We start from the raw sequence: 27,409 nt of genomic DNA, 5'->3' as shown, positions 1-27,409 counted from the left end.
AAACCCTATTTGCTAACTACATTAGCATCATTTTCATATCCTCCCAAAACTCTTTGAAGAATTCAATTGTTAGTCGGGGACTTTTCCTTCCCGGTTGTTAGAAAGCTTGTTAGAAAGCTTCCACATTGTGAGTTCAAAAACTCACCAAGAAAAAGTTATATATTTTTTTCATATGCACTAAAAATAGAAAAAAAAACTTAGCAAACATTTTCCTTCACCCGATGAAACTATGCAACACTTAGTGAAACACATCCTCTCTTCCCTTATTCTCTCATTCAATACTTAGGCTCCTTTCTCACCGTTTGGGTGCACAAACGTGGAAACCAACCGCCAAAAAGCCATTTGCGACGTGATATGGGCAGCATGGAAAACTTTGGGCAACCAAGATTCCCTACCCAAGCTCGGGCGGGGCTTGAGCTCTTGCCAACACTACCCAACAAAGGCTACTAACCAATAAGCTACAGACATCCGTTGTCAAAAATGTCTCTTTTAAAAAATAGAAAACATTGGTGTATAACGCTTGCCCTCCCATCCCCAAAAATGATGGGTAGGCAAGATCTCGGTGTGTAAGCAACCTTAGTAATACTACGTACATATTGGTAAAGTTTATCTAATTACCCAAGAGATATCACGTGGGTTTGTGCCTTTCTTCCCTCAGCTATATCTAACATGGGCATGGGAGATGCGATCAAAGGCTCCCATCAATTTTGGGCCCCAGACATTAGGCACCAGCCGTAGATTTTGTCGCGAAAGTAAACTCGGGTATTTTTGTAAACTCGGGTACCTGAGTTTACAAAAATACCCGAGTTTACTTTTTCGCGCCCCGATACATTTACACGTCAAAACTCCATGGAAACGTCTACATTCCACAAGTGACGTGCGCGGGCGATGTGGTTAGGCCAAATGGCTCTCATACCCAAGGTTGTGGGTTCAAGCCTCCCGGGGGAGGGGGAGGGGGGGAAGTAAACTCGTGTACCCGAATTTACATTGTACCCGTGTTTACATAGTCCACAAAAGCCCGAGATCTACGGTGCTCAATCATCCCACCGTAGATTCCATCTCCTCTCATGCCCGTGTGAGATATTGGCGAGGCCTCTCTTCCCCCTCACCTTCTTCCCTATATGTGCCTACAATCTCCCCCTACCCCCTTCCCATCCTCCTCCTCCATTGTGAACACATCCATCATGAATACTGCAGATCTCCTCACCCAAATGTTGCAACAACAATCCCCACCAAAGTCTTCTCTCTCACGCAATGAGAGCCTTCTCCATGTCATATTTGCAAATTGACCATTCATAATAGTCTCCGCCATTCAAGAGACAAAAAAATGCCGCCACTCTCTTGGGGCGGGGAGAGAGAGAGAGAGAGAGAGAGAGAGAGAGAGAGAGAGTTGGTTCGCATTCTTTGTACTTTCCCTGCATATCGACCACATCACGGTCCCTTTCTGCACCTTCTATTTGTAACAGTGCCAATCGAAATCCATGATTCGATCAGCATCTCTACAGATTCCAGAGGGACATATTCTACCCTCATTCAACCCTTTTTTGGAGAGTGTGGGTATAAAAATCCACCTTTCTGGAAGCCCTCTTATACTTTGTAAAAATGATAATTTACTTCATCTTTGTTAGTGGTATTGTTTTGAAATTTGAAGAGAGCTTACAATTAGATCCACACGTATTCATTGGGATGTAAAAGAAACCGCCCCTTTGAACTTTGAAGCGCTTTTACTTTTGAAGGGGGGTGAATTATAAATAGCCAACTTTCCATGGAGATTTCTTCAAATCCCAAAACGGTTGTGGAGCTTGAGAGCTCAAGTTTTGCGAGCCTTCATTGCCACTTTCAGCCCCCTTCTTCAGTTAGAAAATGTAGCTGGTGTTGGGCATAAAACAATGTCGATGAGAGGCTAGCGCACTCACCATACTCGCAGAGCGGCAGAAGCTAAGCGTCTCTCCCTCTCTTTCTCTCTCTCTCTCTCTCTCTCTCACACACACACACACACTCACACACACACACACACACACTCTCTCTCTCTCTCTCTCTCATACATTTGTATATGTTATTTGCTTGCTTTTGAGCTGTAATAAATAGTCCTTGCTTTGACTTGTGCTTCATCAACATCTCTGTGTTAACAGCTACTTTGCTTCGTATTAGCTTTTCTTGTGCCCTAACCGCCATCATCCACAGCTTCCATGTCTTGTAAATTCACACATTGCGATCCTTCTGATACCATTCATTCCTGCTTCTTTGCCATTCAATTCAATTCAATTACACACCCATTCTTTTGATTGTAGTTATGGAGCCCCCTGAAGCTCATCCTTGTAGCGCAGATTGGAGCCCCAGAATATCCTTCTCCTATGGCTTTGTAACCAAACAAAGGATCTCCTCCCCTGCTAAGCACAGCCCAATTCATGACTCTGACTTCGAGTTCTCAAGCTTCGACATTGGCCCAGATCTGACCCCCAAATGGTGTATGTTGAGTGCCGACGAGCTCTTCTCTGATGGCAAACTTCGCCTTGTCGAAGGAAGCTCTGGATTTGGCATGACAGAGAGTGAATGGAGAGAGGAGGGGGGCATTTCCATATGCCGAGATAATGTGGATGATATTTGCTATGGAGAGGCAGAGAATTTCGATGCATTTGAAAGAAAGCTGCCCACAATCAGAGCAAGAAAGGTGGGGAAGGAAGTAGCTGACGATGGAAGCGTAAGCAGAAGATCTGAGGACGGTCCCAATCCAGCAGACGCATTGAGATCGTTCACAAACAGAGGAGACCTAATTTCTGCATTTCGGAAGCAAGAGAAGGAGAGATTGCCTGCAAGCAGAGAAGATACGTATTCTGCGCAAATGCTGGGAACGTGCGAAAATGCAGGCGAATGCACATTGCCAACAAGCAGAGAAGATGCAGTTCCTCTTCAGAGATGCAAAGATGCTGCAAATAGAGAAGCGGTGCAGAAAATAGAAATGGGCACCAAAGGAAGCAAAAGAAGATCGCCCACAAGCAGAGAAGATCTAATGCCTGCTTACAAGCCAGAAAATGGCTCTAAAGCTAGCAAATTAAGAGCACCCACAAGCAGAGAAGAGCTTTTGCTTGCCTGCGGAAGGTCTCACAACAAAGCAACAATGGAGGCGTCAATAGGAAAAGCAAGAGAGTCCACAAACAGAGAATGCTTGAAGTCTCCAGGCATGGTTGCAGTCAAGTGCGACGAAACACGCACCCCTGTAAGGTGGAGAGGAGAGGCATTATCCTCATCAAAGAGAAACAAGGAAGATGAACATGCCTCACAATTGAGGCGGCTCAGCAGAAATCCTCGGTCAGCTTCGATGACAATGGGCAGCTTTTCTCAGCTCGCAAATCGGACTTGCGTCAGTCTTGACAATTCGCGATGCCCATCTCCCTCTCGATCCTTCTCTCTCCCTGCGACTACCCCGACCTCGCCCACTGCATCGCGCCCCTTTTCTGTCGTTTCGGCCAGCTCGTCATCTTCATCAGGATACAGAAACAGAATCAAGGACTTTTTCCAGCTCAAATCAAAGCAAGCACCCAAATTAGAGACTGAGATCTCCCCCACTTCCTGTTCTAGAATGCCACTAAGTCCAAGCTCCTTTCTCCCCTTCTTCAGGCGTAAGGCGGAGAGCGGGACCGCGTCGGATTCTACACGGAGCTTACCTCAACAAGCTCAAGAGAAACCCTGTGCTAGCAAGCAAAATCTTTCTTACAGTGGAGAAAGCAAGGAGCAAAAGATCATTGCCACCACCAGCCAAGGCCAGGTTAGTTCTCTACATAAAGACCTTGACAATGCTAGTGTAAAACTTGCCCACATTGCCATAACTGATCCAGAGCAAAATGCCTTTATAAACTTGAGCTCATCTGATCCTTTGACACCATCAGTAGTGGACAAAAGTGGCCATAATGCGAACGCGAAACCTGCGACAGGTTCGGGGCAGAGAATTAGGCATTCCTACTCTCTACCTCATGAGAAACTAGTGTTGGGCAAGGATGGACAGATAGTATTAGGAATAAATGAGAATCTTTGGAAAGAGGCAAGCATCAATGTCAAGAGCAATATGATTCTCAGGGACATCCATGCAAAACAAAGCAACCACAAGGGTAGTACAAGGGGTAATATGGTAAGCTCTGGAGGAAGGAGCCTTGGAAGGCATCATAATAAAGGCTTGGAGAGGCCTCTTCCATATACATCAAGTGTGAGAGTTACACCAGTTCTCAATGTCCCAAGTTGCATCACTCCTTCTCTGAGGAAAGCAAAGTCCTCCTCATCAAAGCACAATTCTTTTAGCTTCTCGAGGATCTTTCTGAGAGGGAAAGCGCTTGCGGGTTCGGGTTCGGGTTCGGGCTCGGGCTCGACTCCCATAGCACCCACATGTGAAGGAAGATAGGCATCATCACCTTTAGCTCCTCTCAACACTTTTTAGCTTATCATTAACCCAATATATTCATTACATCCATCATGTGGGTGCCCTCTTTAACATCAATTATATCAATTTTCCATTGTATTGTGCATGTGTAGCACTCTCTTTTATAGAGCTTCCCATCTCTTCTTTCATCACAACAGAGGAGTCCACCATCATCTCTCACTTGCAAGAGATAGTTCTCACAAATGCACTATTTCTTATTCGAGAGGTTTGTAAAGAAGTCTTGGACTCATAAGGAGCACTTTTAAGCTCCTACCCTACTTTCTTAAAGAGGAGCCAATATATTAAGGAAGTTGTGTGTTTGCTTAATGAGCTTGTTGTTCCTCAAAAGGCTGTCTTTTTGTTTGTAGATATATATTTATGGTGATTTATTGCCTTTTCATGTTTGTGTGTGTGTGTGTGTGTGTGTGTGTGTGTGTGTGAGAGAGAGAGAGAGAGAGAGAGAGAGAGAGAGAGAGATCCATTCTATCCCCTCTCTATTTGATATGGTCAAATTTGGATGATATCAACGCCAAGGAGCATGAGGGCGGTCATATGCTCTTTTGTAAAATTGGGTAGAATTTGTAAAGTTGGACAGAAATGTGACTAGTGGTTGGGACAAGCGTCCCATAATCTATGGCTCCGATTATGCCCACCCTACCCAACCATGTCAAGTACATCCGAGGGGGGGATATTTTTTGGCGAGCCCTTTTTTGGAATTCGGCGAGCAGATTTCAAAAAGATTCTTTTCTCTCTTCTCAACTTTATTCTCTCTCTTGATCCTGCGTCTCTCTCTCTCTCTCTCTCTCTCTCTCTCTCTCCTCTGATTTTTTTCCTTGGCAAACACACTTCGATCCCACATCGTCGTCACCTTTGCTTTTGCTCATTTTTTCTCTCCCTTGATCCTCTGTCGGCATCGGCCTCTCTCTCTCTCTCTCTCTCTCTCTCTCTCTCTCTCTCTCAGATTTCTTTCCTTGGCAAACACACCTCGATCCCACATTGTCGTCACCATCGCTTTTGCTCTTTTTTTCTCTCCCTTGATTAAAGGTTTTATAACCCAAGATGATCCAAAACATCTTTGTCAAAGGTCCAATTCCTACCCAATCTATATTAACTTCGTTAGCTACAATACATGGCGTAAAATGTGTCACAAAATTGTACAATCTTGGGCTTCACTCTAAGTTTGGATATGTGTGTTCACGGTTAAAAGCATTGTAGACACGTACTTTGCTTAGCACGGGTTGATGTATGAACATGTTTTCATTTTGGCTCTTTCCAAGAACTCTCAAGAAAATGAAGTACAAGTGCTTGCAAGCCAAATAAAATTCTTTCTTGGTCTCCCTATCGGTGACATCAGGGCATGTGCAATAGGGCTCATCCTTGATGTGCACCTCATACACCCCTACATGTCCATTTATTGAGTGATGCTCAACCTTGAAAACTTCACGTGCTTTGTCTACAATGCATTTCTCTTCAATCACCTTAGTCTTTAAACAAAAAGTGAGACCAATTTTCTTAGCTACCTCCTCTGAAATGGAAGTCCCAAATTTGACTCTTATTCCATTTCTTAATATTGAACCACTGCTACTTGCTTTTACCTTCACCCCTAGGAGGAGTTCGCATTGTTGTTGCACTCTCTTGATCTCTTCCAACTGTCTCCACTTGAAATCCTCCTTCAAGTAGTACCTCAACTTCTTCATCTGTGAGATTTGTTCCTAAATCAACCGGCCAAGTTTTTGGAGGAGCTAGCCTTGGTTCTATATTATGATCCACCACATAGCAATGAATAATATGTCTCGGATAGAACCAAAACCATTGTCTGAGTAGCCTATTTGGATGTTTTCTATACCCCTCAAAGGATGGTGCATGAGTCCCTTTACTACATGCCACAATATTTTGTCCACATCTTTTTTCACCGCTGGGGGTGTCACTGCATGTCACACGACTATCGAGAGGGGTTCTTTTGATTGCCACGTAGCTTCATTAACCTTTTGTTCCAAAACACAAAACTTCACCTTCTCTTTGGAATTCTCACTCCCATCTACTACCCTGGAATCTTCTGTGAAAATGATCTTCCTTGGCCTTCCGTGTGTTGTGCGGTCTCGTGTTTTTGCATTGTATGTTGGCCTATGTGTCGATTCATTCTCAACATCAATCACAATCGATGGCCCTCGCTTTTCACGAATGGTTTCTTTGTCTCCTTCAAGCGGGGTGCAAGCCTTATACATGGGTGTTCCAGATGTAGCCTCATCTACTACTCTTATTACTTGTGCTGGACTAGAGGAAACTCTTTCCTTGAGCCTCTCTAGTGAGAAACCCTGTCCAATATGTTTACCTTGAGAGTAAGAAACTATCTTCGTGCTTTGTAGTATTGCATTTGCCATATTTGAAGTACATGTGTCATACAATGAGATTTCTTTATAAACCCTTCGCCTGCAAGGCAGCTACCATGCTTGCCCTCGTCCAAGTTGGTTCTTGGAGTATTTGCCCCATCATCACTTCCCTCTACTGCTGACATGATGCTCCCCCAATGTGAAATACTCACCTCCCACCAACTCAACCAACAGTCCATTGCAGTGATGTTTTTATCCATGCAATTTTCATTTCTCCACCATTGTCGAAGTAGACGAGACTCCGCTGGAGGTGCCTCTTTAGAGGGAGCTAGACACCACTTTTCGCAAGCTTGCAAGGCAACTACCATGCTTGCTCTCGTCCAAGTTGGTTCTTAGATTATTTGCCCCATCATCACCTCCCTGTATTACTGACATGATGCTCCCTCAATGTGAAATACGCACCTTCCACCAACTCAACCAAAAGTCCATTGCAGGGATGTTTTTATCCATGCAATTTTCATTTCTCCATCATTGTCGAAGTAGACGAGACTTCATTGGAGCTGCCTCTTTAGAGGGGGCTAGGCGTCACTTTTTGCACATGTTTTTGTGACTTTGTTGAGATGAAGAGACAATTTACTTTGTGGTGTGTGTCACCATGCTTTGTTTCTAATGAAAAAGGCAAGATCGCTTTTGATGTTATAGAACATTGTCTTTGCCACCATTGAATATTGTGCAAACTGCATTTCAGTTGTCTTGAGCTTCGTCCGCCATGAATCCATGAAAACCCGCTCTCTCACATCCATGGCCCTCCATAACTTCATTTATGCACTGTCACAAAAGAATTTGTGCTTCCATGTCTTCCTCTTTCATCTCACAAGTTGCAATAGTGAGGCGATCCTACATGCTGCAACATAAGACAAGCACATTAGTAAACACATTGTTGGTTGTTTCTTAAGATATGTCAAACTTTTGAAATATGTTCCAAAGACAACAAACCTTGGTTCGTAAATGTGGCATGCCATGGTCACCTAATCCGCCACTCGGTGAGTGTGATCAAACAGCACCCAAGTGTGCCGAAGATCTCTAGGTCCACTTCGTCGCATTCGATTAACCAAATCCAATCCAGATGCAGGACCAACTGTAGACATTTTGAACACAAAGCATTGCTCCCCTTCCGCTCCTTGCCTAGGAAACCTGCTTTTGTGAGAAAATCATATGTGCAATCTCTTTTTAGCCGGAACAAGGTGTCCACACCAAAGCTCTCCTTTGTTGGCCCGTTCCTAGTTGTAGGCACAGACCTTCGAAACTTGTATTTCAGAGTTAGATTACTTTGAAATATTATGCACACTAACTTTTGCGACACTCTCCAGGAAATGCAATATTTGAGGTTTGTGGTTTGGTCCAATGGTGTGGATCATACTTATGTTCCATAACACCCATTAGATGAACCTTTCCTAGGGTTGGTGGAAACTACACCTTTGGTATTTCCGACACTTGTTTGATTTTCACTATTTTTGAAAGAAGCTTCGTCAAAGTGTTGGGTTTCGTCATTGCATTACAAAATGACAAAATATCATTTGTACTCCTTACCTCGATAGAGTTTTGCAATGCTTGCTCTCCAAAGAGTTGTTACTTTCTTGGACTAGTAAGGTCTATGTAGGGAACATCCACTAATGGACCAGTCATGCCACTAGAATTTGAGAATGTGTCATCTTCGACTAGCACTACAAACTTTGTAGAAAGAGATTCGTCCACAACATAAAACTCCTTTCCCAAGTGATTTCTTGTTCTCTCCATTAGCACTATGAACTCTTCACTCCCAACCATGACAATTGCATGCAAAGCAGAAAAAGTTTATGGTGCTCTTGTAGATATTTAACCCCAAAGATAATCTTCCCATTGGTAGAGGGAAAAGCCTTTCGAGAGAAGGGAAGAGTATAGTGCATGACATAAAGCTTGATTAAGTTTTAAATATTTTCTTAAATTGCCAAATAAAGAGGCCCTCTTGTACCTCCTTCCCTTCCTAATGCAAGTATGATTTGGAGGCAACACGTTTTCTCACGCCACAGGAGTATGCATCCTTCGAACGACATGTGGAGGCTTGGGTAGAAGTGTGGATGGCATACATTGTTGTGCAAGGAATAGCCAATGGAGCCAACAACAACAACAACAACAACTAGATCTCACCTTTCCTTGCTGATGTTGGAGAAATAAGACCTTGACACCATATTAGCACATTGTACTGTTTTTTTCTCCATATCTATCTTATTGTCGTTGTTGTTTTAAGTTGTGTACTTTAAACCCTTTTAAATATTCTGTGGTGTTTTTATTGTAGTTTTTTAATGTTGTTCAAAATTGAATTTCATTATTATGGAGTGTGAACCATTGAAATTGATTTATTGCATGTATACGAGTGCTCACAAGTGTGACAAAATAGAAGGACACTTATCACGTTGGTGGTTAATCTTGTTGTCCAACATATATCACAACATTTGAGAAGAGAAGTTGCATGTATGAGTGAGAGGATAGTGAGAGAAAGAGATTTATAAATTATGATTGTTTGATCGAGAGATAGAGAGAGAGAGAGAGAGAGAGAGAGAGAGAGAGAGAGAGAGAGAAGCAGATGATGATGGAGAAGAAGAAGCTTGGGTGATATAGTGATAGAATCATTTATCACTTTTTTTAAACACACATACAACCATCAACAAAGCACACACATACCTGAGAGAGAGAGAGAGAGAGAGAGAGAGAGAGAGAGAGAGAGAGACCAACGGAAGATCAAGAGAGAATAAGCATGAGAAGGGAGAAAGAATATTCTTGAAATCTGCTCGCTAGATTCCAAAAAAGCACTTGCCAGAAGATGCTCGCTAAAAAATTACGTCCGATCCTAGGGTTGGAAAAAATAAGATTGCTTTGAAAAAAGTTTTATTAGGGTAAAACCCTCCTATTAAGAACAATGACATTTCTTTGGAGCACCATCTGAGAAGCAAATTTGTGTCTTGGGTTTTATGAGGCGAGATATCTTTGCACCAACCTCCTCTCCCTACCGTCGTTGGTGGTTTCTCCTCTGGTGGCGTACACAACATTTGTATTGCCGATTCACAATTCTCCATGCAAAAAAACTATTCACAATATTAGTTCAATTGATACTATTGTGGCATGAGGTACTTTTCTCGTGACCTATACAAGCTCAATTCTTAAAACAAATGTGTAGAAAGTTGATATGGTTGCCTCATTGTACCCTTTGGAGGCACCAATTAAGAATGTTTGTAAAGGTTGTATTCTGGAAAAAATGCAATGTTCTAGGTCCCCAAAAGATGGTTCAATGTGGACCACACGCAAGTTGTAGCTTGTTCACAATAATGTTTGTGGCGTATGAGGAATTGTATGTAATGCAACCTTGTGGTTTTTTCAAGAAAGGATAAGAAAAGAAAGTGTACAGATGTTATAAAATACCACATGGTTTAAAGAAGTATTTTCGTGCCCGGTATGAGAAGATGGATAATCATTTGAATACACTTGGCTTTTGAGATAGTCCAGCTCAGAGCATTTTGTCTGTAAATTATGCGGATGATGTATATTTTATTGTTATTGTGTATGTGGATGATTTATTGCTCACTGGTCCAAATGAGACAATTATTGGTGAATTTAAAAGGATGATTTGAATGCCACATTTGAGACAACACATTTGGGGCTTTTGCATCATTATTTGGGAATTGTGTTTAAGTAGTGTGATAAAGGTATTTCATTATGTCATACAAAGTATGTGTAAACTCTCCTAAGCAGCTTTAGACTTGATGATTCCAAGCCAATTACCACTCCTATGGAGACATGTTTGAAATTAAGTCGACATGATGCTAGAGATCTTATAGATGTTTGCCTCATTTACGTATCCATTACAAGACTAGACATTCAGTTTTCAATCTCACAAGTGAGTAGATTTATGCATAGCTTAGGGTCCAAGCATTGGAAGGCAGTTAAGAGGATCTTTTCCACTTGAATGATGCTAGATATCTTGGGTTATTTTATCCTAAGAAGGGAGTGGGAGGGGTCATTGCCACCATATTTACATGAATTATTTGGCTTAGATTGTGTTGGTTACTATGGCACACGAGTGTCTACACGATTGGATTTTGTTTCATGCTTGGGAGTTCATGCATATCTTGGTTGAGCAAGAAGCAACCTACTGTGACCACATCATAGCTACAATTGAGTGTGTGCGGCTCGAACGCCTTATGGATGATTTGAGAGTTGGTGACATTATCATCTACACTGATAGTGAAAGCACATTAGCAATTGTGAGGAACCTAGTCTTTGATGCTCACACAAAGCAGATTGCGGTCTATTATCACTATGTCAAGGAGAGATTTTCAACTGGAGAGATCATGTTGGCATATGTGCCAACACAGGATAACCTTGCAGATCTGTTCTCAAAGGCATTGCCTTGTGAGAAGCTCGAAGCTTTTCGCAAAGCTTTGGGCTTGCTTCCCTTTATGGATCGATCATGTCCATAGGGCATGGCACTTCCCTATACTCTATGTGCCAGCTCTCGTTAACCGCATCACTCCAACATGAGATTTATTACAATATAAATTGTAGTGATTTGTGTGCACATACGTCCTAGAATCTCACAAGTCTTACGTGCCCACATACCTTGGCTTGGCCAAGAAACTTGGTGTATGTGGTCCGTTGCTTTGCACTCCTCTCTCCTCTTGGGACTCCATGACGTGCCAATTACAATTGAAAACATAAAATGTGGCTAAGGGTATGAGGGCACCGAAAATCCTAGAATCTCACAAGTCTCCCATGCCCACATACCTTGGCTAAGCCAAAAAACTTGGTGTATGCAGTCCGTTGCTTTGCATAACTCTCTCCTCTTGGGCCTCCATGATGTGCCAATTTTTCGCTAGAATGCTCAAGGCTTTCTTTATATGGTTTCTTACCATGGTGAGTTGTAGTCCTATGTGGCATCGTTCATCGTCTAGCCTTATATTTGACCAAATACCTTAGACCATTTGACACATAGCTTAAGAGGTGGGCTAAGTTGTTCTTGTCAACCTAAGTGGTGTGTTGAGTGAAGTCAGCCTCCAAGTTTTCCTGAGCACCCTCAAAGGTGGACATAATGATTGACACCTACTAGGGCCATGAAGCCGCATCCATGGCGAGCAAAGAGGATTGTAGGTATAAAGAGAGAGGGATATTTAGAAAGGAATAGATTTTTGCAAGGATATGATGAAAATGGAACAAAATCTATGGAGGATAATGACCACAAATTCCAAAATTTTCAATTTATTGTAAATTTGATAGCAACTACACAATTTTATCTCTCTCTCTCTCTCTCTCTACCCCTCTCTAGATACAGTTGTACACAACAATGTTGAGCTATACTTTAAAACTCAATGTATTAAGAAAACCAACCACAAAGACCAACATATTGAAAAGCCCCCAACAATGGCTTAATAACCATAAATAGAATAAATCACAATAAATATTTTCAACCCAAAAAGGTCTACATCATAAATCATGAAATGATACGAGTCGTCCAAAATACATCATGGCTTAGGTTGTGATTGTTGACATTGTGGTGGGCCCAAAACATGCTATTGTGTATGCTAGTTAGCATACTCAGTTATGCTAGTTGTTCGCATACCAAATTATGTTGGTTATCATACACAAATGTGCTAGTAAGCTTACATGATAATGTGTATGCTATTTAGCATACCTAGTTATGCCACTTAGTAAGCATACATGGTATTGTGTATACTAGTTAGCATACCTAGTTATGCTAGTTAGTATACATGCTACTGTGTATGCTAGTTACATGCTAGTAAGCATGTAACTGTGTATGCTAGTTAGCATACTCAATTTTAATAGTAAGCATACATGATACTGTGTATGCTAGTTAGCATACCCAATTATGCTAGTTAACATACCTAGTTATGCTTGTTATCAAGTACTAGTGTTGAGACCTGGAAAAGAACAAACTACAGATTGTGGGTACATAATGAAAGGAACATTTTCGAGAACACAACTATAGTGTTACATTTATCAGATCACTAAAATCATCGTCAATTGCGTATGAGCAGGCTGACATGCATAGAAAAATTGTGCAGGATTGATAACCTCTTTCGGAGATGGAAGTCATCAACCGTACTTAAGAACTCTCTCTCTCTCTCTCTCAAGCATGTAAGTGTGAGTACGGTTTCCCCTTTGAGTGAAGAACATGGTGTTGTAGTTGGGGGCAATATGGGTGGTGTAATATATGAAGCGTGACCCATCAGATTCCACCCAAGCCATAATACATTGGCGTTGTATAAAAACTTCATTTACTTGTTGCGAGTCAATCGAGGCATCATGTAGCAAGTGTAATGCATCCCATCTCCCAAACCACTTCTTTATGTCTTGCATCCATCCCGTGCTCAAGATCTTATTTTTATGTGTCTTTTGAACTTTTTTGCTTGCTTCCCATGCAATTGTAGGAAGGCAAGGTGAGGGGTTTTGACGCATCTTTATCATGTACTCCACAACCCTTTCCATGCCCATAACCTCAATTGGAAGAGATCCCAACTCAAGAAATAGGCGCATATATGGTGTTTGTGTCTTAACTTGGAGAAATTTTGTAAGAAAACACTTTTGGACATTCTCAAACTCTTTCCAAGTAGACTTTGAGATGCTCCCACCCCACACTTCCACTCCATATAGAAGAAAAAGTGTCACCAATGTGTCAAAAAGGTACTCAGTTGAGAACCCAACACTTGATGTTTCCCACATTATACATGTTCTCAAATGCAAATTGCAGAACTCGAACCCAAGCACATGTTCTATATTGGCTGAGCTATCTTGTTGTCTGGACTCTGAACGTCGTGCCTGGCTTAGGCTTGGCTCTGTTCCTAGCCCTAGGGGCCCTCCTCCACCCCTGTCCGTGCATGCATCCCTCTCCCCTTGTTCGCACACACATCCATCTTGTTGTCACCTGCATAGCCCTTGCACATCCACGCCTTGTGCTGCTGCTGGTGTCAATGGGGAAGCGGCAGTAGGTTCCACCAACAAGCAGCATAATGTGATGCATATGTGGCCTACGCTACAAGCAGTAGGCGCAGGTGCTAAAGATGCATCCTAGATAGTCCCTTAAGTGATCCTTCAAAGAACTACTCTGGCAAGAAATTAGTGGAAATGTCAAGTGAAGTTGAAGAAAAGACTGACTCAGATCCGAACATTGAGTATCACATGAAATCTTCATTGTCAAGGTCTCCAGATGGCTCAAGCAGTAGCAACGAGTCTGTTTTTACAAGAAAACGGTCCCTCCTTTGGGGGTTGGAATTCTCATTTTGCCAATACTGAGTTGTAAGCTATTTAATGGATCACCTACACAACACAACACTTACAGCTTTGTTAGTGTTAGTACGCACATGGGGGCATTACTGTTCTCTATTGTCATCTTTTCCAAACAACGATGCAATCTATTTGAAGAGTACAATTTATGGTTAGTTGTATTGAATATGGCTAATGACTCTTTAGAAGTGTGAACCTCTTACTAAGTTCTTTAAGATGGCAACATAGTTTCCACTGAATAATTTTCTCTCTCCCTCTCTTGTTTGATATAGGATTTTGGCATCCGTACAAAAATATTTTTGCATTGGTAGATGAATTGGGAATACAGCCTTTCACAAACTGGACCTAGTTTTCTCAATACTCGCCCAAAGGTTTAGAGGTATTTCAAGTCCTAAAGGAAAAGAGGAGCTTGAGGATAAGTTCAAGCATCATGCCAATCTCGTAGCATGTTGTGGATGTTGACAGGTTGAGTCACCAATTTTCCAGGCACAGCCACATTTGCCCACACCTTTGGGAACTTTCATCTACACGCAGGTTCTTCTCTCTCACAATGTTTGCTCTGCCTACCTGCTTTTACCGTATTGATATTTGCTACCGTGAAGAGTTTTTCGAGTGTAATATAGTTTGCATTGGAATGTAGTTCAAGCAGTTGTCATTGCTTGATCGTCTTACAGCCTTACCTCTCATGTATGCAGGTAAAATTCGTGTTTCCCTGAGCATGCATATGTTAATGCAAAACATTTTGAGGTGCTGCTGCATCTTTATGGTTTTCATAGTACTGATCGATTTTGACAACAGTGATGCTTCATGGAGAAACTATGACAAAGTGAGAAAAACGGAAAAACAAGAAGTTGAAATGCTTGTATATAGCATGACACATTCATGTCTTTTCTGCTCATCCATGTAGAAACTGCAAGGAACCGTTTAAAGAGTTTGGATGCTCGGAGCATCTTTATCTAGATGCTTTCAATCCTATGTTATTGGTGGGCCTTTTTGCCCCCAGGAGAGCAATGTAGTGCAGCAACAACACTTGGCATGCTTTGCTATTTCATTCTTGCTCATCAGGTGCCAATTCATTCAGAAATTTTTGGGCTACATTGCTCATGGAGCGCGCACATATTTTGTAGATGTTCACTTGAGGAGGTCACTTCTTGGCCATGTTTTCGTTGAGATTTTGGTTGATCCTCTAGTGCTTTGTAACAAGACTTCGATGTGGTGTGGTGCAGAGGAACTATTGGAGAGAAGATTTTTAAGTCTTGGGTACATTTTATAGAGCAAGAGGGGTGCCACTTTCTAACAGAAACAAGAGTCACTGATTTACATGTGGATGAGATGAGTGGAATCGTCAAGGGTGTGGTTTGTGAAGATGAGACAATACCTGCACAGATGCTGTTGTCTTTTCAGTGGGCATTACAGGGATGCAACAAATTGTTTGCTAATAGATACACATCTCATCTCATCTATATAAATCCCCTTAAGTGTTATTTTGTTCAAGTAAATAACTGGCTCCAAATGTTGCTGTAACCTTTTTTATTTGCATCTCCTCTCTCCAAGCTAGGGAAGAATTTTTGAATGTTGCAAACCTTGGTGCCATCGATATCCTTGCAGTAAGACTATGGATCGATCGCAAGGTGTGTAAATAATAGGCTACTACAAAAGGAGAACTTAGGTGGCATACAATAGCTGACGTATTTCCTTGAATTAGGATGCTCCATCAGTTCTGATTGTCTGTGAAAAATTGCACCCATCTTCTCAAGCTCATTAATTGCCAACATCAAGATCTGTTCTCTCACAACTGTTGTTAACAAAGATAGAGGTGAGAATGAAGGAGTGTGCAGAAAGGTGATGATCTTGGAGGCGAGCCATTTCAACTTGAGCCTTTAAAACAAGTTGGGCCTTTGGAACCTGCACTTTTAGCCCTCCCATAATACTGATGGATGCATCATATCAATGTGATCCAAGTGCCGAGCGATCCTTGCCAGCTCCTGTTGTCTTGGCCTTGACGAATTATGGACAGCCAAGCTCTCTTGGTATTTCTTGACACTATTGCTTTAAATATGCAAACCCTAAATTTTAGTGTTGGGCACTCTGCTAATCATGTATTGGAACTGGGCACAGGGGGGTTTTCGATTGGCTTGTACCTTGTAGATAGATGTAACACTATTTTTGTAATTTTGCAGATCTTAAGTTGTTACATGGTCTGCCTGTTGAATAAACCTATTGTTATTATGTTTGCCACCACCTTTGCCAGGTGTATTTTTAATGGAGGATAGCTTCTCTCATAGTTTCTATTCTGTTAAAGTCTTTTGGCATCCTCAGGCATTGCTTCATTCTTTAGTCTGGTGGTACATCATTTCAAAAAGTTATGTGGCTTGAGGCTTGCTAGCTTCTTTAGTCAGATGCTTGTGACTATTGTTTGCGGCAAGAGACAGAAGGAAATATTATATGTTATAGGAAAACGCCAACTCTTTGTATTTGTATTGCTTTTAAGAGATGTAACTTTTGATTGCCTCCGCCCCCCCCCCCCCCCCCCCCCCCCCCCCCTCCCCCCACAGTGTGAAGGCCTGCAACATGCACAAACTCTGCCTAGTGGATCTCTCAAAGTCATTTAATGAGGCAAGAAAGTGGTTTAGGAAGGCTGATCATACCTATACAATGGGTGGAAAACTATCCAAGAAAAAGCAGGTAATCTTCATTTGGTGCTTGAAGTTGTTTCTTGATACGATCACAAAGAGTTGATGTGCAATTTTTGTCTTTTGCACTTGGCTTTCTTACACCCATGTAAGTGCCTGCTGATCAATACATTATAGATTAGCTGCATGGTTTGGCTCTACTTAGTTTTTATTAGAGAAAATTGTCCTTTATAATAGTAGAATATATCGAAAGCTTTGAAAGGGACTCATTCCTCTCAGGGAACCTAGAGTATCTGGGCGTATGCTGTAGATTCATTTGTGGAGCAAGAATGCATCTTGATTTTGCGTGTAGAATAGTCAAAAGTAGCATAAAGTGAAGAAAAAAGTTTGAAACCTTTTTTGTATTGGGATGGACATTAGGACACTAAAAAACAATGATGCCTTGTGTTAAACTGCTACGTATGCTGTTGTACATTTTAGTCATGGGTAGATGCCCTATTTTTTAGAAGTATTTAGAAGGAAGATGTGAGTTTTACGCAAGTAAGCATGCCGACATATGTGAGATACCGTACATAGGGGGTTTCTCTAATTTTGATGCACGTAGGTGACATCCCCCCATTACTAATAGTGAATCCCCCGAGTCTTGAATAGTATAGTTATTGTAGTGGGAAGGTGCATCAAATTTATCATCATTTGATTCCTCATCAGTTTACAACTCTGTTGTCCAAACTTCCTTCAAAGCTCGTTTCAATTCATTGTACTTGTTTTTGTGCTCGATTTTGGACAACTTCGTTGCTTTTTTGGAAATGCTCTCCATTAGTAGTTTTGTTTGTTCTTCTTTTTAATTTTGTTTTGTTTGAGTCGGGTTTCATGTACCTCTTCGATATCCCATCTTTAAGGAAATTGGTTGCTTCAACCAACCTTAAGTACTGCGTTTTGTCGGTTAACAGAGGTACTGAGTATTCTTTCATCTTGTTTTGTTTGTTCATGTGTTTATTCCGATATCTACACTGTATTTGAGGATTTTGGTTCGAAAAACCATAGTAGATCACTTGTCGATCCTTCCGTTTGATGTTCTGATCTGAGCTACTAGAAAGCTCGCTGTCAGCGTTGTCCTCTAACAACTTATCCATGGAGTCCTGGAATGCTTCTTCATTCGTTTGGTCAAGGTCCCTTACTGAGATCTCATCCACTATGCGTCGACAATCTGCAACTTCTTCCTTGCCAGGGACTTCCAATTTTGATTTTGGATTTAGGTTGACACTCATCATCTGGAATGGAATGATATCATATCCTTTCCCATCACAGAATTTGGTCAGGGTCACCTCATTCACGCATACATCAAGAGTGGCAAGTATCTGCTACCATCCAAAAGGTTCGAACATCTCTTTTGGAAAAGGCTCTGGTACATATTCCTCGTCTTGTGTTGACCTATCATGAATGCAATCCTCTTTTTTTAAACTACCACCTTCAGAAGCTTCACCTATCCAATTGTGAGCTTTATTTTGTAGCCAAGCCGGTATTTCTCTTTCTTGGTCAGTTGTGGAGTTTAGTTCCTCTCCTAGGGTTTGTTCCACATCTCTATAGCTATGGTCCGTGACAGTGATCTTCGTAGTGAAATCCTTGTTTCTTAGATAGATGTAGTCGTAACCCCAATCTTGTACCATTTTGAGCTGATGCATAAATGGTCTGTCCAATATAATATCGAAATTGCTGCTCTCATCGAAATTCATAATGACAAACGTGTGTTTATATGCAATTCTGCAAGAGGTTACGATGATTTGCTCCAAAATTCCAATAGGTCTCTCCAGATACCCATCTGCTAATTGAAGTTTCATTCTAGTTTTTCGGAGAGCAGTTTTTTCCCATTTTTCCCACATTGCTTTGGTGGCTATGGCTATTCCGGCTCTACTATCCAAAATTGCTATCGACTTTATGTCTTTGTACTCCACGAGTAGGGTAGTATTTCCTTCTTCTCCTTCACAATAATCTCCTACCTTGTTCACTGGCACTGGCTCATGTTTAGCTTGTTTTGAGGTTTGGGTATTCAGTGTTTTGGAGAAACATTTGGTGGTGGAATTACCAGCCCTATTTTCTCCAAATTTTTTCCCACCTCTGTCCAAAGGTGAGGTCTTATATGCAGTAACTCTGATAGGGTTAGCGTACAATGGATAGGGGATGACATCAGCTCATGAAGAGTTTTGGTATCCATCATCTTAGGATTAGCCTTCCATTGAGATGGTACTTTCTTTACCTCTGATCTGGTTTCATGGTTGCCAATAAATGAACATAAAGTCTTCAATGACGGAGGTTTTTTGTCTTCCAATATCTCCGTACCTGCATCACCATACAATGATGATCCAATATCATTTGGGTAGAGCTTATGTTCGAGGTGGACCTCTGTGATAGGGGCTGACTGAAGTGTTGCACTTCCATCTTCCATTTTTGATATGCTCCCATAAATCCTGTGGCCATTGTTATTCCACCTCATGAATTGGCAGAGGTGCTTGCGAATACATTCCATTTGTCAGAGGTGCTTGCGAATACATTCCATTTGTCGTATTGGCTGCTATCGTCATATCCAAGTGCGTTTCCTTTATAGAATCTATTTGGTCTCCATCCCCGATCCCTCTCTCCTTTAACTCTTGAATTTTTTCGTGGATTAACACCTTGATTTTTGGAGCAGCCGGAACTGGTGGTTCCAAAAGCGCTTGAGCAACTTGGATGAGCTCATTGCACATCTTTAACCTCTCTTTTTCATACCATGGGTGAGGGTACGTTTGCCACCTATCCTCTTGGGTTTGGTTAGGCTTTAACCTAGCATCGTAAGATTTTAAGATCCCATCCAAGGGTTCAAAGATCTTGTCCACCAAGATAGATCCTCCCAACGGTATTGCTAATGGCTTTGCTACATCGCCTTTTTCCTTAAGGTCTCTTTCCATCCTCAATTGTTCCTCTATTTGCAGTAATTTGGTTTCCAAAGCCGTTTTTTCTTTCTCTCTTTTGGCTTTTCTCTTGTCTCGTTTTGCCTTCTAGGATTTCCTAGGGGTTTTGATAGACAAATTTTTTATCTCTGTTTGGCTGGTTGGGGCGCTCCTGGCAACCTCATGTGCTTGGGCTCTCGTTATAGCATTTATCAGAATGGTTGGTTGTGTCTCTGATCCACTTGAGCTTGACACGATTCTGATTTTGTTCATGGTTGCTTTCCCTTTGTTATCAAGGTTTTTTGGACAATGTGGAATGAGATGATCATTCGTCCCCTCACAGAAACTTTGATTTGTTCCCCTTTGTGTGGACAACTCCTTGCCCAATGATCACCATCGCATTCATAGCATGGTCCTACAGGTGGTGGAGAAGCTTGTGGAGCCCACATCAGTTGTCATGTTTTAGGAGGATATCCCCTAGGTTTCTAGTTCTAGTGTGCCATGAACATAAGCATATTTTCATCGACCAAGTAATGGTTTTTTGTTGGTTGAGCTATGTATGAGGGCTCTGGCATCTCTTCCGGGACCATCCATGGAATTTGTCCCTCCAAAGCATATGCATTTTCATCAAACCCTCTCTCATAGGTGTTGTCTAAATCTTTTGCATACAAAACTACCTAGACTATACTATGATCAGAAGGTGTTTCTATGGGTTGAGACGTCCTTACCATGGCCCTGTTTTCCTGGGGTAAAGGAGGTTGATGCTCCAACATAGGTTGAAGTTTTTCTTGCCTTTGGATTGCATTATTTGGACCTACTTGGTATCGTGGAGGGGATGGAAACTGTTGCTCTCCATGTGGCCCGTATTGTCTCTCTCTAACATAGTTTCTATTATAGAAACATTTGTGGGTTTCATGGTTTGTCCATTTTTGTTTAGTAGCAGATCACTTCAGTCCACGCGATACGTTTACTCTTGGCCTCTGTTGAAGGTTGTACCATTGAGCTGGATGATCTCCTCCACAAGTGTCACATTTTTGAGTGGGCAGTTGTCGTGTGCTTGGGCTCGTCCTGTTCCTTGGTTCATCCTTCTGATCACTTCCTCGGCCATTTGATCAACGTCTGACATAGTTGGGTTTTGCCCACCTAGTTGCATTGTGAGCTTACTAGTGGTTAAGAGGTGCTACTTATCCCTTGTTCTGTGTCTTCTGTCACCTCTCCATATGCCTTGCAATTGTCTACCAGATACAATGCCTCTTTCGTGACTTGCTCAAAAGTAACACATGCCTTCAACTGCAACTCTTTTTTGAGAGTGTCATTTCGCAACCCTTCTATGAAAAGGACTGACAGTCTCTCATCCTGAGGTGATTCTCTAGAAGGGCACCTTTCTATGTATTGCTTGGAATGAAGCGAGGCTTCCTTCATCTTTTACTTCTTCTTTTGTCTAAATGCATAGATCTTGGAGACAGTATTATGCTTAATTCCTCTCTTTGAGAATTCCTCATTGAATTCTTGAAGAAGTTGCTCAATACTTGGGAATTCCAGGCTGTTTAAAGGTTGAAACCAAGTCAAACCAGGTCCTTCTACATACAACCCAAAACCTTCATATTGAGTATGCAAATCAGTTACTTGTTCTGTCCTCAACACTTGTTTGAAGATCGAAACATGGGCATACGGATCTCCCATTCCACTATACTTTTTGGGTACACATTTTGCCACTTGAGATGGTCGCATGCGATTGGACTCTGCAACCATCCTCACCACCCCTGGTCCTCCTAGTGTTGTCTCTCTAGGTTGATAATCTCCCCTTGGCACTATAATTGGTACCCTATCCGCTATATGTTCATCAAGTCGATTTCGTTTAATAATTGGAGGACACTGCATTATGGGCTTACAGAGTAGCTTTTAAAACTTCCATCGACTCCTTTTAACTTTGTGTTCGGGATTAATGCAATTCTACCATGGAATTCTTAATTAAAACACTACAAGTCACAACACAATTAGGATGGATGAGACACATGCTGTCAGAGAGACTAGACACCCTGGAGCAATTGGATGAGACCAGAGTAAGAGCGGTCGATGGGATATATGCTCAGAAAATACAAATGAAAGCTTTCCATGATCAACATGTGATTAGCAAGGAGTTCCAAAAAGGGGACTACGTTTTGGTGTATACCCTCAAACAACACTCCAAAAAACTCAAAAAAAAATGGATGGGGCCTTTTGTAATACATGATATATCACAAAGCGATGCCATCAAGCTTGCAACATGTTAGGAGAGGAGATGCCTAATTGGATGAGTGGTTGTAGATTAAATAAATATCTTCTTTCGCTAACACTGGAGGAACTCCAAACAATACATGTGGCAGCTCAGCACAGAAGTCAAGCCCATGACATTTGGGAACAAGCACAACAATAAGCCTAACTCAGAATATTAAAGCGAAAGGAGCGGGCAAACCTTCAAAGAAATGACCAACAGAACAATTGTATTAACTACCCTTCAATATCATCCATACAAACAGAGGCTTCATGGTTAGGTGTCATAGATTTATGCATTACATTGCAGCTTGCCGATGGCACCACCGAGCGTGCATTAGTGGACACTGGGGAAGAGCAAATGTTGTCAACTACTCCACTATCAGGAAATTAACAAAGGAACCTGTAACACCAAATACTATGGGGTTCAAAGTGGCAAACAAGGGCACAATGGACAGTCTGGGACATGTAAATTTACCAATAACTATTGATGGAACAATTTATCCTCATCAGTTTCATGTGGTCGAGGATAAGGATCTTAATGAAGCAGTTATTATGGGAGTACCATGGATGCGCACTTATCAAGCCACACCAAACTGGCATGATAATGCTTTGCAGCTTAGGCAAGATGACCAATCTTTCTCCACACCCTTTGTACACTCAGACCACGTATGGGAACCTATCCAATCACCACCAGATCCAATCCAACGATGTTCTCCAACGGTGGTCTGGAGAATCTGGGTAGAAATGTCCATTATGCAAACCAATCTGAAGCAATTATGGATACCCAAACGACATGGCAATGCAAACCCACCCAAGATGCATCAACAGAAACCCAACCTCGACAAACAGCCCAAGGCTTTTGTCAAGCAACCTAGGCCAATCCATTCTCAACATCGATAACCAAAAGAAGTCAAGTGGGTATGGAAACCAAACAGACTCACTGGCGGGCTGCCTCGATAATGAAGACCACATCCAAGCAATTTCAATGGCGAACAAAACAGAGCCCTCAATCCCAAGACAAGGCACGATCACAACTTCTAGAGGCCACTATCAAACAAAGGGCGCGTCTTCTACAAATACTTATGTTCGGACCACACAGCTTCAACATAACCTCACCATCAAAAAGCACTGAACTTATTGTTCATAACCCATATCTTGCACAACATTTTGTTACCATATGCATATCCTTGATTTTATCATAGAGCCACAATATACGGCTATGCATAGACACATACTTCGTTCCCATGCACTTTGACACATGTTCGTCTGGGGCAACTCACTCTAGGAAGGGGGAAAATGCAGCAAGGTCATCATTTTGTATATATTAGCATCATTTATTTTTCTTTTCTTTTCCTTTAACAGTTTTAGAGTTTTTTAACTCTTAGCAGGCAAAACCATGAGCCATATTGATACCATCTAAATGCCGGGTTAAGAATATGTATGTATGAGAGATTACACTAATTTTGGTAAAATTTTGGCAAACTAATAATAATTGTAACTATTTTTCCTTTATGAAAAAGCAAAAAACGACAAATAATCAACAAAAATTAATAAGTTGAGCCAAGAAAGTCGGGATTGACTTTTGAAAGATAACACCGAAACTTCAAAGCAAGGGCTTCAAACATGGAAAATATGGAAAGATTCGGCACACGATGGTTTCTAAGCCAACTTCTAAACAATCAAAAGAGCAGATTGAAGACCATTTGTCAACTGAATATCAGAATGAAGAACGGTTTGAACTATAGGTGATATGAATAGCAAAATATAATCAATGGAGGTAAGTATTAATGGGACAGTCCGAGTAGATTGGGAACATATAGCCAAATGGGGCAACATAAGCTCATTTACATTCAGAGAGAGAGAGAGAGAGAGAGAGAGAGAGAGAGAGAGAGAGAGAGAGAGAGAGAGAGAGAGAGAGAGAGAGAGAGAGAGAGAGAGCCAGCCGTAGAAGCATAGGGTTTTTCGGTTTGTTTCTGCGCATTGCAACCACCTCGATAGCTCTTACAACACCGGATTTGACAGGTATGATCATTAACACTACAAGAATATTTGAGTATGCCCCATACTGCACAAACAATACTAAAACAATAGATCATAGTAGATCAAAGTCACAAAATCTGCAAATTGTCAAGGTAATGGGCACTTCAAAACTCACCCAAAACCAAAAAAATTTCATCAGCAGACCCCTTGTAACTGGTAGAATCAATGGGTGCAAAAACAGTTGCAAAAGGTGGTGGAACATGGATCCCGATCCATGTTCCCGAGACCCTAAAATTAGAAAAAATTGTACAGTAGCATCCCCATGTGGCCAGGAACAACCTCCACTAACTAGAATTTCAAAATGCTTCCCAACATGGATCGCAATCCATGTAACTTGATGATAAAATCAGGGCAGGAGTTGTTCATTAGCTGGAAGGATGCAAAAGTATGTTTGACCATGCAGAAATAGTCACAAAAAGGGCTTTTAAAATCATCAAACCCTCATGGTTTGTTACCTTCAGTCTCGAAATGGTCATTTGACAGTAATCAAAGGAGAAATGGGCTGTTTCCAACAAAAAACTTATGGAGTAGGGTAAAGAGAAGAATATGAAGCTACCCCACTGACTAGAGCAGCAATTGGAACTTCTTAGGGCTCTATTCCAAAGCCAGCTGAAATAGAAGGGAGTCCGAAAGAAAGTGAAAACCAAGCATCAAGGAGATGTAACATTAAAGGTGTATTTGTGGTCAAAACAAAGTAAAAGAGTACCTACAAAGTAAAGAGTACCTACAAAGTTGGGCAAATTTCCTGGACCGATTTCCCCTTTCAGATAGATTCAAAAATTGATGAAAATTGGTGGAGAGCTAGGCAAAGTTGTGCTTTTCATACACAAATAATCCAGAATCAAGGCAACAACAGATGTCAATCAAAGGAAGTTCCCACAAGGGGTTTCAAAAAACCAATATGGTCAAGATGGGAAAAACATGGCCATAAACCTAAAAAATTGAGTAAACATAAGAGAAACATGTCCAAATGAAAATATTTCACTAGTGTGCCAGGAAGACCTATAGGAACATGTGTGCAAGAGAGGCTATATCAAAATCCTTCCCAACATGGATCGCGATCCATGTACCTTTTTGCCCAACCAAAGAAAAATTCATACCATCTGGCCTAGTATATTCAACAAAGCCTAGCCATGAAGTTTCAAGTCATTTGGATTCCAAAATCCGCATCAAAATGGCAAATTTCTCTAAGTCTGAGGTTGATTTCCAAAAATTGACCTAAGTACAAACCAATGATCCAAATCCCAAAAAATTTGGACCAAGGCACCATCTTGATGATCCCTACAAGCTGGTATCATCAGATCTTCAATATGTTACCAAACATGGATCGCGATCCATGTTCCTCAAACCCTAAAACCAGAGAAGTTTTCACAGTAGCATGCCCATGTGGCTAGGAACAACCTCCACTAGTTGAAATTGCAAGATGTTTCCCAACATGGATCGCAATCCATGTACCTTTTTTCCAGAATTCATATGTTACCTTATGCCCTTGTGCCTATAGTAATCCTAGATGCACTGGTGAAATTTGGTCAAATTTGGGGTAGTTCGGACAAAGTTATGCTCATTTTTCATTTTATGGTCAAAGTTTGCATTTTCTTCAGCTTTGTGACAATTTTGATCAATTGCCAAATCTAGTTATTGGTCAAAGTTTTTGTTTTCTTCAACTTTTTGACAGCTTTGATCACCTGCTTAATCTTGTTTCCAATCTGAAACTGACCTCAGGATGCCTTAAAGGAAAGCACAAAGCGAGTGGGGAGCACCACCATATGAGATCACATATGTATCCTCGAATGAGAAGGCCCATATCATCGAACAGGTGCTCAAAGCAATACCGGCCAATATATTCATCGGAAGATTTCAAGCAGCGAACGGAGAGATAGTAAAGACCACCATCTTTCCAAGGGAATTGTGGACACTACACCAGAAGTCCAAAGTGCAAGCAAGGGCCAGGTGCCTACAATTGAATAGCTTTCTACGACTACCGCCATGGGGAATGGATTTCAGAAGGGCTTATGAACCCATAAGCTCAATTCAGTACAATGGGGACCCTGACTGACAAAGATGGAGCGAAAATCAGAGTTAAAATCATTGCAGAAATAATCAATGAAGCTCTCCATCTGTAGCAAGGAACACACAACCTATTGAAAAAAACAAAAGCAATAGATAATGACAAAGCCTTTCTGAAGCAAAGAGGACACAAACTAACATATCAAGATTTGATCTACTCGGAAACAGAATTGCCGTTGCGCCTCATATTGCAACCCTTCAAAGTACATAAGCCACCAAGATACACTAAACCACTGTTGCACATGGTAGCGGTAATGGAAATGGGATTAGCATAACGAAAAGTGGTCAATTGTGACTTTGGCAACTACCTCCTCGACAACATAGTAGAAATAAATCTTAAGGGTAGCCACAAGAGCAAGACCTATATGAATGTTGGACCAGTGCTGACTCGAATCGCCTACCAAGCATTGGGAATGATTGCTGATCTACCACCTACAAAAGCACAGATAGACTTGATCCACAAATCCAAAAGAGTAGTAAAATCGATAGTAAGACCATCCACAAGTCCAAAACCAAAGGTCAAACAAACAAGGCAGAGCGCAACAAGAACGGACACTGACAGTGAGAAGACGGAGTCGGATGCACCGAACAACGAGGAAGCTGGGTCTAAAGAAGAGGTACCCCTTCTGAATACTAGTCTTCAAATGAGGAGCATGGGAGTGAGTTTTCCATGAGATATACAAGATTGAAGAAGAGAACAGCCGGGCGGCAGAGGCCATCCCAGTTACCCAAGCCAAAAGAACAATGGAAGAAGCACAGGTGCAAAGAGAAAGAATCCGCCAACAAAAGCACGAGGAGAAAATAAGTAAGGGAACAGAAGCAGACAATGAAAAAGAAGAAGAAGACATCCCTTTACTACTCAAGCAAACCACAGCTCTTGAACGGATCAAACAATGCAAAAGAGAGGAAGCAGAGGAGAATCTGAATATTGCAAGTGACATGCGGCTACAGATTCAGAATGAACTCAAACAAAAGATGGATCAAAGAGAAAGAGAGATTGCAAAGAGACCACGTGTCGATGATCTCAAATCATCTGACGAATCTACCAGGGCCAGGGAAAAAGATGAAAGCCAAGAAGAGAAGGGTGAGCAAGCACTCATGACCAACAAAAATATGATTTTGAATCACCGAAAGACAAAGAGTTACCTTCAGAGGCTGGAATAGAAAAAAGAGAAGAATCTCTAGATCTTCCAGAACAAGTGGCGAATAAAGTGCTATCACAAAAGACAACACCACTAGAAAATACTACGGCTCCAACTTCTCTTGAAGTACTAAAAACAAAGGGAAGAATGACGGATGAGGTTGGAACCTTGGATAAAGGCCAAACAAGTTAGAAAAAACCAAAATCTCCTCGTCCGCAAGTGGTGATAGAGGAGGGAGCCAAAATGATCAGGTTGTTTGATATGGATGCACATT

General features: G+C 41.5%; 1 protein-coding gene and 1 pseudogene across 1 annotated transcript; both read left to right on the top strand.

Annotated features, from left to right (window-relative positions):
* Positions 1 to 1,707: 1,707 nt before the first annotated feature.
* On the top strand, positions 1,708 to 4,738 carry LOC147440443 (uncharacterized). Its single transcript, XM_086530179.1, has one exon. The coding sequence runs from the start codon at positions 2,294 to 2,296 to the stop codon at positions 4,391 to 4,393; it is 2,100 nt and encodes a 699-aa protein (XP_086386305.1). The 5' UTR covers positions 1,708 to 2,293; the 3' UTR covers positions 4,394 to 4,738.
* A 9,176-nt stretch (positions 4,739 to 13,914) lies between these two features.
* LOC147440442 (uncharacterized) lies at positions 13,915 to 27,157 on the top strand (annotated as a pseudogene).
* The last annotated feature ends 252 nt before the right edge of the window (positions 27,158 to 27,409 follow it).

Source organism: Adiantum capillus-veneris, chromosome 15, assembly GCF_014529385.1.
Source record: "Adiantum capillus-veneris isolate H3 chromosome 15, ASM1452938v2, whole genome shotgun sequence".
Classification (NCBI taxonomy): Eukaryota; Viridiplantae; Streptophyta; class Polypodiopsida; order Polypodiales; family Pteridaceae; genus Adiantum; species Adiantum capillus-veneris.
Note: the sequence above shows the minus strand (reverse complement) of the source record. Positions and strands in the feature narration are given on the sequence as shown.